The sequence below is a fragment of the Phlebotomus papatasi genome, chromosome 1, assembly GCF_024763615.1.
Source record: "Phlebotomus papatasi isolate M1 chromosome 1, Ppap_2.1, whole genome shotgun sequence".
NCBI lineage: Eukaryota > Metazoa > Arthropoda > Insecta > Diptera > Psychodidae > Phlebotomus > Phlebotomus papatasi.
This window is the reverse complement of record NC_077222.1, coordinates 26,499,492-26,514,866: the sequence shown is the minus strand read 5'-3', so window position 1 is coordinate 26,514,866 and position 15,375 is coordinate 26,499,492. Positions and strand designations below refer to the sequence as shown.

General features: G+C 30.5%; 1 protein-coding gene across 1 annotated transcript in view; it reads left to right on the top strand.

Annotated features, from left to right (window-relative positions):
• Positions 1 to 15,375, top strand: part of LOC129798347 (uncharacterized) — a 43,433-nt gene extending 28,058 nt beyond the window's left edge. Inside the window, exons 7-9 of the mRNA XM_055841464.1 lie at positions 3,500 to 3,584; positions 3,692 to 3,898; positions 6,912 to 15,375. Coding sequence (XP_055697439.1) covers positions 3,500 to 3,584; positions 3,692 to 3,898; positions 6,912 to 7,114 — 495 coding nt within the window. The 3' untranslated portion in view covers positions 7,115 to 15,375. The remainder of the gene's footprint in view (positions 1 to 3,499; positions 3,585 to 3,691; positions 3,899 to 6,911) is intronic.

Sequence of the window (15,375 nt, the reverse complement as noted above, 5' to 3'; positions counted from 1 at the left end):
GTATTATTCATATTTACAGAAACCAAGACGCAATTTCACCTTCTGAAAGTGAAAGGAAATCGAAGTTTTTGATCAAAAGAGTAAATACAATTTGTGGAGATTGTTGGTGCGAGTTTTACCGAGGTAAAATAGTCAGTCCACAACTTTTCGCCAAATCCGATGAATCACGTCAAAAAGTTCAGCATTTTAAATTTATTTGTATGAGAAAACAATAAAGAATTATCCACATGATTTTTAATAATGCACAGTAGGAAATTATGTCATCGACTTTGAAATGCGTTCTAAATTTGAATACAATATTGTGTAATTTATACCAATTCGTATTACATTATTATCATTTTATTTAACAATAAATAAAAAATAAATTGTTGATTTTATCAGTATTTTTTTTTTCACTCTTGTTATCTATAAATCAGTACTTTGTAGAGTTTGTGCTAAATAGATATTGGCATGGGAGTGACAAAATACCCGATTTCAGCTTGAAAAATGTAGAACAACAGACAGCTTTTCTGTGCTTTACAATTTTATTGGAAAAATAGTTCAGGAAGTTTGTGTATTGATGTGACTGGAAAAAGTGCTTTTTCTGATGCACTTTCACCAGAATTTTGAAAAGAATTTAAATTGGATTATTGAGAGTTTTCCAACAAAATTTGAAAGTTAGTAGATTTATGTTTCTGCCTTGGGTTGGAATATAGGTCAAGAGATTTATCTCACATACTGAGGCTCATGTTGAATTAGAACTTGCTTAGAAGTTGACACCTCCTGCACTACTTTAAATGTCGAAGTATGGGATTATATATATGTCAGTTTTGAAAATTTACCATAAAAAATATCAAGTTTTTTCAAATGTAATCAAAGAGGAAAATGCTTCATGGGTAGTTAATATTTTTTTCGATACTACAGGGGCCTAATTCCAACCACAAGTATATTTTTACCAAAGCAACTTTAATATTTCCTCTCTCCTTCTTTACTGAAAATATTAATAGAGAAAAAATTATGAAAAAGATGGTGAGAAATAATTGTTTTACTCAATGTAAACTTCTGATAGAGTTGTATCCTTGTAATATTTAAGTTTGGGTCTCGGTGCAAACTTCAAAGCCAATATCCCGGAGAGGCCAAAAGCTCAAAAAGCTAAAATCCTGAAAGTCAAAATTGCCAAATAGCAAAAATTCAGAAAATCGATATCCCGAATTCTTAAAATGTTAGGGGAAAGTAGGCATGGTTCGCACAGAGTGAACCTTCAAACGATGCGAATTTTCTCTTTGTTTACAAAGAGCAAACTCAGCATTCCTTATCTCGTCTCATGAGCTTAATAATTAACTATTTTATGGCTAAGAAATGTCGAACTAGCTCTTTGCAAACAAAGAGAAAATTTACGTTGTTTGAAGGTTCACTCTGTGCGAACCATGCCAACATTCCCCTAGGGGAAGTGAGGCATCTTTGAATTTAGGATTTTCCTCCCATTTTTAAGTGGAGCTGAGCCATATCATAATGTAATTTAGCATCTCAATCTGTTTGTGCAGCTAAATTATATCTCAATTTTATTTAAAATAAGTGAAAAATCCCAATTTCAAAGATGACCCACTTCCCCCTATAGTAGCTACTCTCACGATTGGACTTGCGGTTGATAGAGGTAAAGGGAAATTTGCTATATTTTGCGAAGTTATTCTATATACATTATCCCCCATATAATTTTTCTCTCTTCAGGATTTTGACCATTCTGTATTTGGCTTTCGAGATTTCGAGTTTTTTGGGACTTTGGCTTTCCAGAATTTTGATTCATTCGAGAATTTAGGTTTTCGGGATTTTGAGTTTATGTGATTTTGAGTTTTTCGAATTTAGGTTCTTGGGGATTTTGGCTTTTAAACATTTTGGCGTTCGGGATTTTGGTTTTCGGGATTTTAGATTCTCGGAATAATGGCTTTTTGAGCTTTGGCTTTTGGAATTTTGGTTTTCGACATTTTGGCTTTCGCGGGATTTTGTTTTTTTTTAATTCCGAATATTTGGGACTTTGGCTTTTCAGAATTTTGACTCATTCGGGAATTTAGGTTTCCGGGATTTTGAGTTTATGCGATTTTGACTTTTCCGGATTTAGGCTCTTGGGGATTTTGGCTTTGAGAATTTTGATTTTCGAGATTTTGGCTTTCGCGGGATTTTGGTTTTTTTTTTAAATTTCGAGTATTTGGAACTTTGGCTTTTCAGAATTTTGACTCATTTGGAATTTTGGCTTTTTGGGAATTTGGCTTTCCAGAATTTGACGTATTCGGGAATTTGGACTTTCGGGATTTTGACTTTTTGGGATTTTGATTTTTCGGGATTTTGGCTTTTAAGGATATTGACGATTGGGATTTTGGCTTTCGGGATTTTAACTTTTCGGAATGTTGGCTTTTTGAATTTGGGCTTTTCGGAATTTGGGCTTTTCGGAATTTTGGCTTTCGGGATTTTGTGAGATTTTAGCTTTTCCGGGATTTGAACTTTTTGGGGTTTTGACTTTTTGAGATTTCGGCTTTTCGGGATTTTGGCTTTCCGGGATTTGAATTTCTTGGGTTTTTGACACTTTGAGATTTTGGTATTTCGGCTTTTTGGGATTTTGGGTTTCGGGATTTTGGATTTCCGGGTTTTGAACTTTTTGGGTTTTTGACTTTTTCAGATTTCGGTTTTCCGGTATTTCGACTTTACGGGATTTTGGTTAGCACCGCTTAAGTTTATATGCTTTGACCCAAAATATAAAGTGAACTATTAATAATCAAAATAAGAATAAAATACATAGAGTGTCTATCAAATCTCAATCTCTCAAAATTCTAACGATAGACGCGCCGGTTGGTTTGTCTCGATCCTAAAACTAAATATTACATGATATAAAATGCAGAAAATAGAGGAGTATTTTGAAGACTGAGAAATTTCTCAATTTCCTTTGCCTAAATGGTTGTTTTAGTTTGTGCAGAAAATTGCTTTCATTTAGTTTAGAAAATCGACACTAAATTAAATTAAAATTCTTCCAACACTTGACACATAATTTGTAGGAGAGAGCAGAGGTGGCTCCTAATTGAAGGTTCATTTGAAGATGAGACATTTATATAAATTCAATTAGACATTTTAGGAAATGTATATAGTGAAATGTTCTTGGAAAATTAATTGTGATACGAATGAGGTGATTCTATTAATTTTGCCAAATTAATTCATCAAATTGATTACACTTTATGCAAATCCCCCCATTCAGAAAACTTCATTCATACATTTTCCTCCATACAATAAATGGTTTCTTTCACCCCGTGAAACCCAACACGAAAAAAGGGCGGGCGAATTTGTCCGGGGGAATGGGTAAAAAAGTTTCACGGACAGAATTTCATTTGCATTTTTCCCACATCATCGACAGAATGTGTGGATAATATTCTATTACGTTGTATTTTGTGGTCTTCTGTGGCTCTATATCTAATTTAAAAATAATGTGACGATTCAATGAGTCTGCAATGATTTGTTCTCTCACTTATTTGCGCAGCTTCCACCTCCGCCACAAATTGAATTAATCGTTGATAAACCCAACATATTAGGCGTCCTCAAGCGTCCATTGGTGCGAATTCGACGTGAGTGTCATACTATGGGAAGATCACATTGTGATGTCTTCTGCAATCATTTAGGACACGTGATTATTCTCTCTTAATTAATTGTGCTTTTTTCCCCTGTGTATCAGCTGCAACAAGTTCGGAAATATTTGCGAGGAAGACAATGAACGAGGGCGGAGTTCACAATCCGGCAGTTAGCAATGATGCAGCAGTGGCAGTTCTGAAGAAGGGCAGTCAGAATGATACATCTTCACGTGGTGGATCATTGGCATGTGTTCTGCCATGGGGACATGGTTGGGGTTGGTCAACACTTCCCAATGGTGTTTGGATAGGAGGTAAAAACATTGATGATTCGAGTTGTTACTTATAGATAATTAATTATTTCTGTTTACCGTTGAAACACTTAAATCAAATATTTAAATTTAAAATTGACAGATAGAAATTACAGTTAGAAACTGTCTTGAATATGACGTTTTTTTTCTAGATTTCAAATATTTGATTCATCTGTTTCCACTATCATTTTGAAGAATTATAGAAAGAATCACATTGACCGTCAAATATTTACGAGCGCTGTTTTTCGCCAATTTCAACGTTCAAATTTGACAAGAAGTAGAAAATTAGAACAGAAATTATATATTCTGTTAAAAATAGATAGAGGAAATCTTCTCCCTGAACATTTATTTTTTAGTAGATGATTGTTCTCAAGTACTTTTGCAATATCACGACTATTGGTTGTTTTCTTCACTCCTCGTTGTGTTTCAAAATTACCAAACAGTCGTGACAGGAACCAATACAAAGCAAAGTCGATCAGTCGGTCAGTAATTTGATACAGAAGTTAAAGATTTTTATAGAAAATTACAAATATAAAGCTTATAAAGATCGATTTAAAAAATTGTAGTTTAAAGATTCATTTTATAATCAAAGGGCATGACAAATGTTTTTCTGACCAACATTTTTTTAATACCGATTTAAACTTACTGATGAATAATTTTTATATAATAAATAAAATATTTAAAATAAAATTTAACAAAAATATAATAAACGGAAAGTGTGGTTAGTGTCTCAGCTTGATTATACGATTTTTATATGAGCAGTTTTTCCACTTGACGTTTGTTTTGCATTTCGTTTTAATTCTTCTAATTTGTTGTATCATATATCAATCTCCAAAAATGTTTTAGAATATACAATAGAGAGTTCTAAGTCTAAAATTGTCTGAGAAATATGAGAAGAAAGAGGGTTCAAAGCGTTCTTATCTTACGGATTGCTCAAACTCTTGAATTAAATGCCCAAAAAGTGGTTTTACATTATTTTTCTAAGCAAAACAAAAAACAGCCTTGTATAGAAATATTTTTGCTGACAATTTCGACGACTTATATTTAGAATTTTTTCCACTAAAACTTTTTTTAATGTTCACCATTCGTTTTTATAAGCTGTCTAAAAATTTGTCCAAAATAGTGTACTAAACATACACTTGAAGCAAGTTAATTTACTGGACTTATATACCACGTGATTAAACAAGACTTCAAATACGTTTCTAATGAACCTAAACTTATTGCAATCGATGCAGAGCTATCAAACGTTTTTGAAGAACTGTTAAAAAGAATGGTCAATAGGGTGTTTCAACAAGGAAAAAAAAATTTGGCACTATTCTCACGGTGCTGTATTTTATGAGACATGAAAGTTTTTCTTCAACGATCATATGAACAGACACCGTTTCGAGGTGGCTGAACGACCCTCTCTGTAGAACATTTTTTTGATTTTACACTACAGAGAGGATCGTTCAGCCACCTGTAAACAGCATTTGATCATATGGTCGTCGAAGAAAAACTTTCTTGTCTCATCAAATACAGCACCCTGAGAATAGTGCCAAAATATTTTTTTCCTTGTTGAAACACCCTAATGGTCAAGTCAAGGGTATTTAAAAATATTTTAAAAACCGCTAAAAATATGATTTTGGAGAAAAAAGAGGAATAGGAAAGAGCTAAAGGTCATGTTAATAGTCTTAATAAATTTTTGAGAAAATTTATATTTAATATTCAAGTTTTATAGTATGAGTTATATGGGCTAAACCTCAATTCTGAAGATCGCTTCTGAAATAAAGGCTTGTGGTCTTCAGAGTACTGCGGGTCCTACCAGTAGAATTAAATCTACGAGCAGCAATTTTTACATATTACAGCGTTTCTCTAACTCCGTAACTAACTTCGGTAACTAACTATCTCCAGTGTGGATGCATAATGTCATTTTGCGCCGTTTTTTTTCAGTCCCGAAAATATGCATAATCCCGGGACCTCCTGTACCGGTAATAATAATAAGCGGTACAGGAGGTCCCGGGATTATGCATATTTTCGGGACTGAAAAAAAACGGCGCAAAATGACATTATGCATCCACACTGGAGATAGTTAGTTACCGAAGTTAGTTACGGAGTTAGAGAAACGCCGTAATATGTAAAAATTGCTGCTCGTAGATTTAATTCTACTGGTAGGACCCGGAGTACTCTGAAGACCACAAGCCTTTATTTCAGAAGCGATCTTCAGAATTGAGGTTTAGCCCATATAACTCATACTATAAAACTTGAATATTAAATATAAATTTTCTCAAAAATATTATTGAGATTTTACCAGAAATTACTTGAGTTAGACCATAAGGTTAAGCCATTAGGTCTAAAGCCGGTATAACACTTTGGCCCGTAGTTCTGGTAATGAAAAATTGCGAAACGTAAAGTGAAAATATCGAAGTACCAAAAACGAATTCAAGCGAAAATTTCAAAAAAATTGAAAGGTGTTGACGATAACAGTTATGATTTGACGGTTAATGTGATTCTACTTTTATCTGAAAATATGTTTTTTCACAGACATATTTAAGATAAACTTCTTGGTTCAAATATTTTATAATAATGCTGAAGTCAATTTTATACATTTATAACATCATAATCTATTTTTTAAGCAATGATTAGACACGAATCTAAGATTGAAATCTACTACAGAATCCATAGAATATTCACTCGAACCCTCCAAAGCAGATTTATAACTCTCGAATGGTTTTTTTCTAAGGGTAATTGAGGGTTAAATAATTTATCCATTTGCTTTTGTGAATTTATATCCAGTGTAATTTTTCAACCTTAAGGTATTGACAAACTCTCAAAAGATTTATTCTCAAATGTACTAAAGAAAGAGAAAAACCCTATCTAGTTCCCATTCGACTCTGATAACTGAATTGCTAAACAAACCACATAAATCGATATACAAAGATCCCCCACAGTCCTCAAATGTGTCTAGATTTTTTTCTCTATTCACCCCCAAAGTTGCCCTCAATATCTTTTTTTTTCACTCCCTCCTGTCCACCCACAGAGCTCACATGGTCACAATGTGAAGACTCCTTCACACTCCATGCTCTGCCCACGAATCACTGCACGAACTATGTGGACACTTCCGTTGCTGGCATCTATCATACGGATGTGGAGACTGGCATAGATTTTCATTCGACAGGCGTCGAGGAGTTGGGCGTTGAGGATTTCGACTACACCATGGATTGTGGTGATTTCCTCTTCTAAATCCCTCTGGTCATCCCCAAGAATGGGGATTTGAAAATCCACCAAGAAGGGGGACAGCAGCAAGTAAAAAAAACGTAATACTAGCCAAATGTTAGATCTGAGAAAGCGCATAATTCTCCCAAAAAAAAAGGAATCACCCTCCGTAGATCAATCGTCATGTTAGATGGTAATCAAGAGTAAGATGGAGTACTTTTAGGAGACATTATTGACATGTATAACATTATTAGAGCAATTTTAATGGTGAATTAGAGCCCCTTTTCAATCTTCCAAATGACTCTCATCGCACCAGATGGGGTCTTTTCGATAAAAGAAAGAATTTATTTTCCAAAAAAAATTATATTCTACCCAAATGAGATTAAAAAAGACAACATTTTTGATGATACGACCGAAAAACGAAAGCGTGTGTGAACTTCTTCAAAATAAAATCTTCACATGAGGGGTGGTTTAGAATCGGACACAATATTTCGTGTAAACTTAGTACGAAATCGTAGGATTTTTTCTATCACGAAGTCCATTTCATTGATTGAAATTTATAGCAAAAGGATGAATGGAAATGGTTTGGAGAGAAGAAAAATGTCACTACCGCCAGAAAAAAATTCATTTACGACTGAAGAAAAAAAAAAGAAAAATTTATATTGGAATATTTACTTAAAAAAATACCTTTACAGTTGTTTTTCTATTTTTATACGCTAATAAGAATGATATTTTTTAGAAAGATTACATTATTAAAATCACTTATAGCGTGGAGACATTTTCAGAACAGAAAGAATAACACAACCCAAATTTAATATTAGTGGTATGTATAATATACATTAATTAGTAAAAGAAAATATAAAAAGAGATATATGTATATGCAAAGAGAAATTAAAAAAAAAAGTGTATGAACTGTTATATTTACTAATGGGAAGGTGGTTCTTGGCTTTAGGAAGGGGTTTTATTTATTTTCCAAAGGGACAGCTACATTTTATATCAATTTCTTTCTGATCATGTATTTTGTAGGGAGACTGTACTAAATCTCCTAACTGAACTCCGCCTTAAAATAACTTTAAAAAGGTCTGGTCAACTAAAATTAAAATTTGTAAGCCTATAATTTTTACAACAAAGGGTTACTAAAACAATTTTTAAGAAAAAAACTCACGATATGGTTTTTTATGGACGAGGTCTGTATGTCCCACCTACTAAAAAAATAGACCACGCCCATAAATCAAATATTTCGCCCTTCAATTTTTTATTCTTATCTTTTTTGTAAGGTATCCTATGTGTAAGAACTCACTTGTTGTGTTAACTATCTTGTTTATGTTTAATCCTTTCTGAACTTTTAACTCTTTCCGGACCGCAGCATATGCTGCAAGCCAGTTTTACGATTTTTTAATCAAAAATATCTTAACTCAGGAGTTAATTGAGGTCCTACAAAAAATATCTTACACTTGGACATCCTTATAGTTTGTAATCATCTATAAGAATCGGATTTTTATCAGTTCTGAATAATTAAAAAACATTTTTTCACAGAATATTCATATGAAGCTTTGGGTACTCAGAGTCCAAAAGAGACGAAAGAGTCAATGGTTGATCTTGTTAAATGTTGAAAAAAACCCAACATAATTTTCTATTACAAAATATTTTAGGTTCCTTGTACACAGTTTCTAATCTAATGTAATATAATCTTCAGACTAATTCGTTAAAAAAGCTTTATTTTTAATTTCTCAATTTTTGAGGCCAAATATTATATAAAGAGTGAAATCTAAATTAATTTTATAGAAGCACAGATAAACCGGCATAAAGTAAGTTTTTAAAAATAATGGCACGAGTTTGACTTTATAAGTCCAATGATTTTTTTTCTAGAAATTTAATAATTCAATTTTTTTATAACTTCTTTTTATAAAATGTCTTTTGAAAAATCACGAGAAACCGATAGAATAATGGATTTTGTCAGAAAGCCTTATGTGAGGATTAATGATTAAAAAGGGCTTACTTACAAAATAAGGGACTGATGAGCTTCAACCCTTAGGGCTTAATTAGACTCAGGTTGATCCTCGACAATATTTAAATTGTAAAATTTGGCACTAAGGCATTAAGTAAAGGAAATTTGAGCTAAGAATCTCAAATTGATGATCCAATTCTCAGTCTATTACACTTTGGGATAAATCTTAACTACCACTTACAGTCTTAATATTCTTGAGGATCAGCCTGAGTCCATTTGGGCCGTAAGATCCTAAACACATATGTGCTGGACATACTTATTATTTAAACCGGGAGACGGCTTAACATAATTACAATGTAAATAATGATTTGACTAAATTCTCTTCAGTTTCCTTAAAAATTCTCAAGAGATTTACAAACCTTCTAAACATCGTACTTAAACATACGATATAAAACTTTATTCAAAAATAGTTATTTCAAAATTTTGAAAAATGGAATCAGTTAAATTTCAATTTAAAAAGACACTTTAATGTCTTGGGAATGTTTTACAACAATAACCATTTCAGGATGATTGTTTTATACTATGAACCCTAATTTTTTCTTAAATAATAAATTTTCTATTTCTTTTTTTTTTTATTTTGCATTTGTAAAACAAATAATTTAAGCATAAATATCCGAACAATTAATTCATGATTACCCCTGGAAACTATAATTATTATCACAGTATTACTAAAGTCTTAAATTTCATTTTCTACTCAAAATAGCTGAAGAATTGAAGTTTATTGTTAGTTTAAAAAAGTTTTTCGAATTACAAAAATAGAACCATACCAACTTTCTCCACAGAAATCTTTGAAATATGGAAGCAGTCTTTAATAGAATCGCTCCTTACCAATTACAATACGCTAATTTAGTTCTTTACGATTTTGAGATTCTACTGCATATATAAAGAGAATTTAAAATATATTCATATTAAATTCCATTTTTAGAAATCGTCAGTTAAATCAGTAATTGTCGTAACTTCATTTTTGTTTTTGAGATATATACATATTTGCAATCTGTGTAATATTGCTTATTAAACGCACTTGAGAAAAAAAAACTTTTAGAATCCTAATAAAAATTATTTTAAATAAATATTGTCCAGTGAATAATACGGAAGTGAGTGATTTTTTTAATTGAATTTGCAAGAAAAATATGCTTAGACACACTCTCATGTCTATCTGTCATTAATTTAAAACAAAACAAGCGATACGATGCACAAAATTTTTTCAACAAAACTTATGAAATAAAAGCTTTTTAGAGATAGAGATATTTTATAGAGACAGATATTTTATTTGGCTAATTAAGTTTAATAAAGGCGTTTCTTATCAGTAGAATAATTTAATTTTATATTTTTCATTTTGTCAATTTAAGTTAACTTTAAGTTTATTAGTACTATACTTTCTCTGTTTTGATTCACAAGTATCGTATTCAGGCTTTTTTTTAAGAAAAATAAAGCTTAATTGAAAATTTCGTTTCCTAAAAACTTGTGAAAAGAAAGTTACGACAGATGCTGATGTCACTAATGAAATATTTTCAAAATTATACTCTTTTTAATTCATTATTTTTAAAGGGACACAAAATAGACTTATCGTCAATATTTTTGTGAAATAGGGAACTAACTCAAATAAGTTGATCCCTTGTCATTCTTATTCCAGAAAAACTTGCCTATCACTAGAATTACAGAGAGCCAACTTAGAAAAAAATATATTTTGAAATGTAAAAAAATGAAAATTTAAATGTTTTATTAATGCTCAGATTAACAGAAAAGATATATTTCTTTTTCTTTAAATTCAAGGATTTGTTTCAAGGAGCGTGTATTAAACCTTCCATAACGGTTGTATTATATATTTTTCCCAAGAGTAAATAATTTTTCTTCATTTTTTAATTCTTTAATTCAGAGACTTGTAAAGATTTCAAATTATTTTAAAAATAATATTTTACTGAAATCTGAATAAACATAAATTTATTATTAAGCAAATTTAAGAACCATTTTGAAAATTTTGAAACTTAGCTCTTTTATAGAGGTCAATCAGTCTTCGTCTTTGTTTTAAATAGGCGTACCCTAAAATTGTCTTTGGCTAAGCTTAATTTCAAGGTGCAGTTCCCTACAAAATATATTTTTGGAAAAGAAATTTATGGTATTTTATTATGTAATAACTGAGTGTAGAAGAGTCTCAAAAGGTAAGTTAATCAAAGACTATCTTCCTATAGTAGTCATTGCTAGTGATTACCTGAAAAATAAGTATACGTTGTAAAACACGCTTAAAGGTACAAAAATTCAAAATCATATATTTTTTTATTGCAACAGAACAATATATATTCCTCTTTTATGCCAAAAGCTCCATTCTACAGCCATAACCTAATAAGAATGTGCTCCGCTCCTCTAAAAGCCGAGTTTGGTATATTTTCTTGAATGTTGAAAGAGATGAATTTTTGGGCAAATATTAAAAAAATATATAAATAATAAAAAAAACAGAGAATATATATTATTTAGTGTTGAATATTAGACTTATAATCATAACAGAAAAAAAATGAATACGTGTGAATTCGTCATGTTAGTTGTAATTGAATCTAGGCGTAAAAATAACCATAAATATTAGACACCGAAACGAAATATCGTCGTTAAAACTATGGCTATAATCTGGATAAATTTACTAGAAGACAACCACGGAAAAAGCGTACTTAGTAAATGTATCTGACGTCATTTGTAATGTCTATATCGATGCCCTAAAGAAATTTCCTTGTTTTAAAACAAGAAATTGACAAAGTTCTAAAAAAAATTAATATTAAATGTTATCCCTGAAGATAAAAGACCATTGTTTCAATTCTAACTAACATTAGTGGAGATCCTCAGAATAATTACGACTAAAAGAAATTGTATTTTTAGAAGAAAATTGTTAACACGGATATTTCTCCAGGAAATAAAAGAGGTAGCACATGAATGTTATCTACTGAGAAAAAAATGTCATAAATAGAGTCTATTTAGTAGAAAAGATGACGAAGAGAAAAACACATAACGTGAGAGAGATATTTGTGTAGAATTACAATGAAGCTGAAAATATGCGCACTTAACAATATTACTTAGGTACTAAAAAAGAAATAAAAAATTTATAGAGAAAAAAAGATATAACCAACATCAATTTTAAATGTAAAATCGCTGGACGATTTATCAAATTATATAGATGTTACACTACTAAAAGACAAAAAAAAAATGTATTTTATTGAACAACATGAACAAATAAGACTATCACCGTAAAAGTTATTTTCTAATTTTGTAATGAGAAAATTACACAATTACTAAAAAAAAGTGACTTAGGGAAAAAATTAACAATGAGAAAAAAAACACAACCAATACGGAAAAAGAATCATAAAAAAAATCCCAAAAGAAAATCAAGCCCAATGTGTTCACAATTTATCAGAAAAATATTTTTTTTCGTCAATTTAACCAAAAAAATATAGATGGAATGTTAAGACGAACAATTTGCCAACACGCAGACAATTTTATAGAGACACATTTCACTTTGAGAAGAAAAGATGTGAAAATATATTCCATTTTAGATGCAAATCCCATATGTAAATGTAGAGAAAAAGAGAAATCCAGAAGGATAATGTGTACCAAAAATGTTGCTCCTGCGTAAAATTTTAGAAATATACTTCTTCCATCCAAGCGCAATCACTGAGAAAAGCATCTTTTCAAGCTGACAACAATTATCCGCACACTAACTACAAAATTATATATGGATGGGTTATGGAATCAAGGGGGACTGATTAGAAAGAAATGGTGTACAAATTAAATTCTTACTATAGCCTTTACACATGAAACACAAATTCATTTTCATATTCGCTTTTACATAAACTTTATTTACAAGAAAAAAAAAACAAAAAAAAAACGTTAAGAACTACCAATTCAAAAAAAGTTTGACCCAAATGTCAAATACTGGAACCTTTGAAATTTATTAATTTTATCTTATGACAGTTCGTCGGATAGCGTAGATAAAGAAATATTATTATTCAGACTGTCAAATATATTCAATTGTAAAGTGGATTGTAATTAAAGTTTTTGTTCCACATATTGACATCTGTCAATGAAGCATATATTCTTTCGTTCAGTTTTAAAGAAAGACGGGTATCAGAAAAATTGTCAAATAAAATTATAACGATTTGACTTTACTTGAAAGAATCTCACAGTTGATTGTTGAAACGAAGTACATATATAAGATCCGTAGTTGATCTACCGTTCTCTAATGTTTGAACATGAAATTGTGTAAACATAAATAATGGATGAACGCTTAAGCCGCTAATAGACCACCCGATCTTGAACATCTAATTTTTAGCTCAACTATGGAATAAAGTTACCTACAACTATCCGTAGATTGTCTCTAAATGTACGATAACTTAAAAAATTAACGCTTTCACTGCATTCACAGTTTCTTAAAAAGAGAAATTTGTCTGAACTAAAAGGAAATATCCACCATAATTGACTTGCACTTCGAAATCATTTACGTTCTTTCGGTTCTTTTACATCCATAATATCATATTTGTTTCGATTCTGAGACCAACATCAAAAATAAAAATTAGGAAAATTGTAAAATTTTTATAATCTGAAGTCAAAAAATCAAGATCTAAATACTAAATTTGTCAAATGTCTTGGGATCTTGATATCCAAGACAAAAACCGTGTGGATTTCAAGATTTTCCATTCTAAAATAGATTTAAAGACTTCAAATTTATTGACTTTTTAAATAAATCCAAGAACCTTTCGCAGATGCTTGAATTATTCAAGCATCTCCATAATTTAATGCTAATCTGTAGTACAATTGAAGGTATTCTTCGTTTCAACATACAGTTGTTAATGTTTTTTAAATATTTTTTTAATCATTTAAGGTAATGAAGTTGACAGCTGAGTGCAACTGTCATATGTTTTATGAATTAAAATCTAATTTACCTAATTTTTGAGAGATGCAAAAGGAAAAAAAAAATTTGCAAATTAAATTAAAAACCAATTGAACGGAAAAACCGAATTATTTTTTTTTAACATCTTGGTATCAATTCCTTACAAAACAAATTAGAATTCACGAAATAAATTAAAAAATTATTTCAGTATTTCATGAAATGAATATTTAAAGTCAAATATTTATATTTAAAATATGATATCTGAAAAATGTGAAAGATTCGGTAAATTTAAGAGAGAGATTTTTTATAATCTTCCTCAAAACAGCCGAAATAAATCGGAATTAAGTTGAAAATAAGTCTATTTTGTTTAAAATTCATATTCAAAATATTGAATGAATTCAAATATTATAATATTCTCGACAATTTCAAACATACAAGAATTGTGACTTAACATTTGAAATCGTATTTTTAAGAAGTTTTTGACATCTGTCAAACTGTCACATCCTTCCTTAAGTTATTAGGTGAGATTCTTAATAATCTCACCTACTTTTTAATAATTTTCTAAAATTGCATTATAATACTAAATCTGAAGATATTTTTTCCTCTTTGATAGATATATTTGAGATAACTGTCAAATAAGAAACAGTGGCAACTATGTCTATGAATAACTGTATCTTATTTTCTATTAAACCGTAGATGCGGGTGACTTTGTCCTCCATGGGTGTCATTGACCCCCTAATATTCGCAAGCTTTTCTTTAATTCTAATGTCTAACAATGGTCTTCACCGATTAGGAATGGTAGATCGGATCGGTAAAGATCATCATTAAGTTCCAGATTTAAAGAAAAGCTTACGAACAGAAGGGGTCAAAGTCACCCACGAAGGAGAAAGTCAATCGCATCTGGTAATCATTATAATTCTCAACGAAAGAGTATACGATTAACAGGTGTCAAATTGAGATGAACTAATGGATGAACTACATTTATTTATTTAGTCATATTTTGAAATCTGTCAAACTTTCAATTATTTGAAAAATATCAAAAGAAACACAAAAATTTAACAAACAAAAACACTTGAAAAACCAATAAATTGAAGATTTCTCTATTTTTTAATTTAATCAAAATCAGCCAACATGTTCAACTGGTTGCACTGATGTTGTATTACATTCGTCCAATTAGTTAATTGTACATCATAGTCATGAATGTGTCCCCCTTGGTCAGGACATGAAAAATAGCTAAATGTTGATTGATGAAGGAATTAGAAACAATTTAGCAGAAAAGAAATAAACATAAAATGCGGGTCAAAATGTTCACAAAACAAACATAAGAAAATTAACAATAAATTCTGTGTGTACATGTTTATGACAAAATGGTGATTAGCAAATAAAAATTCTATGCAAAAAACCCAAGAA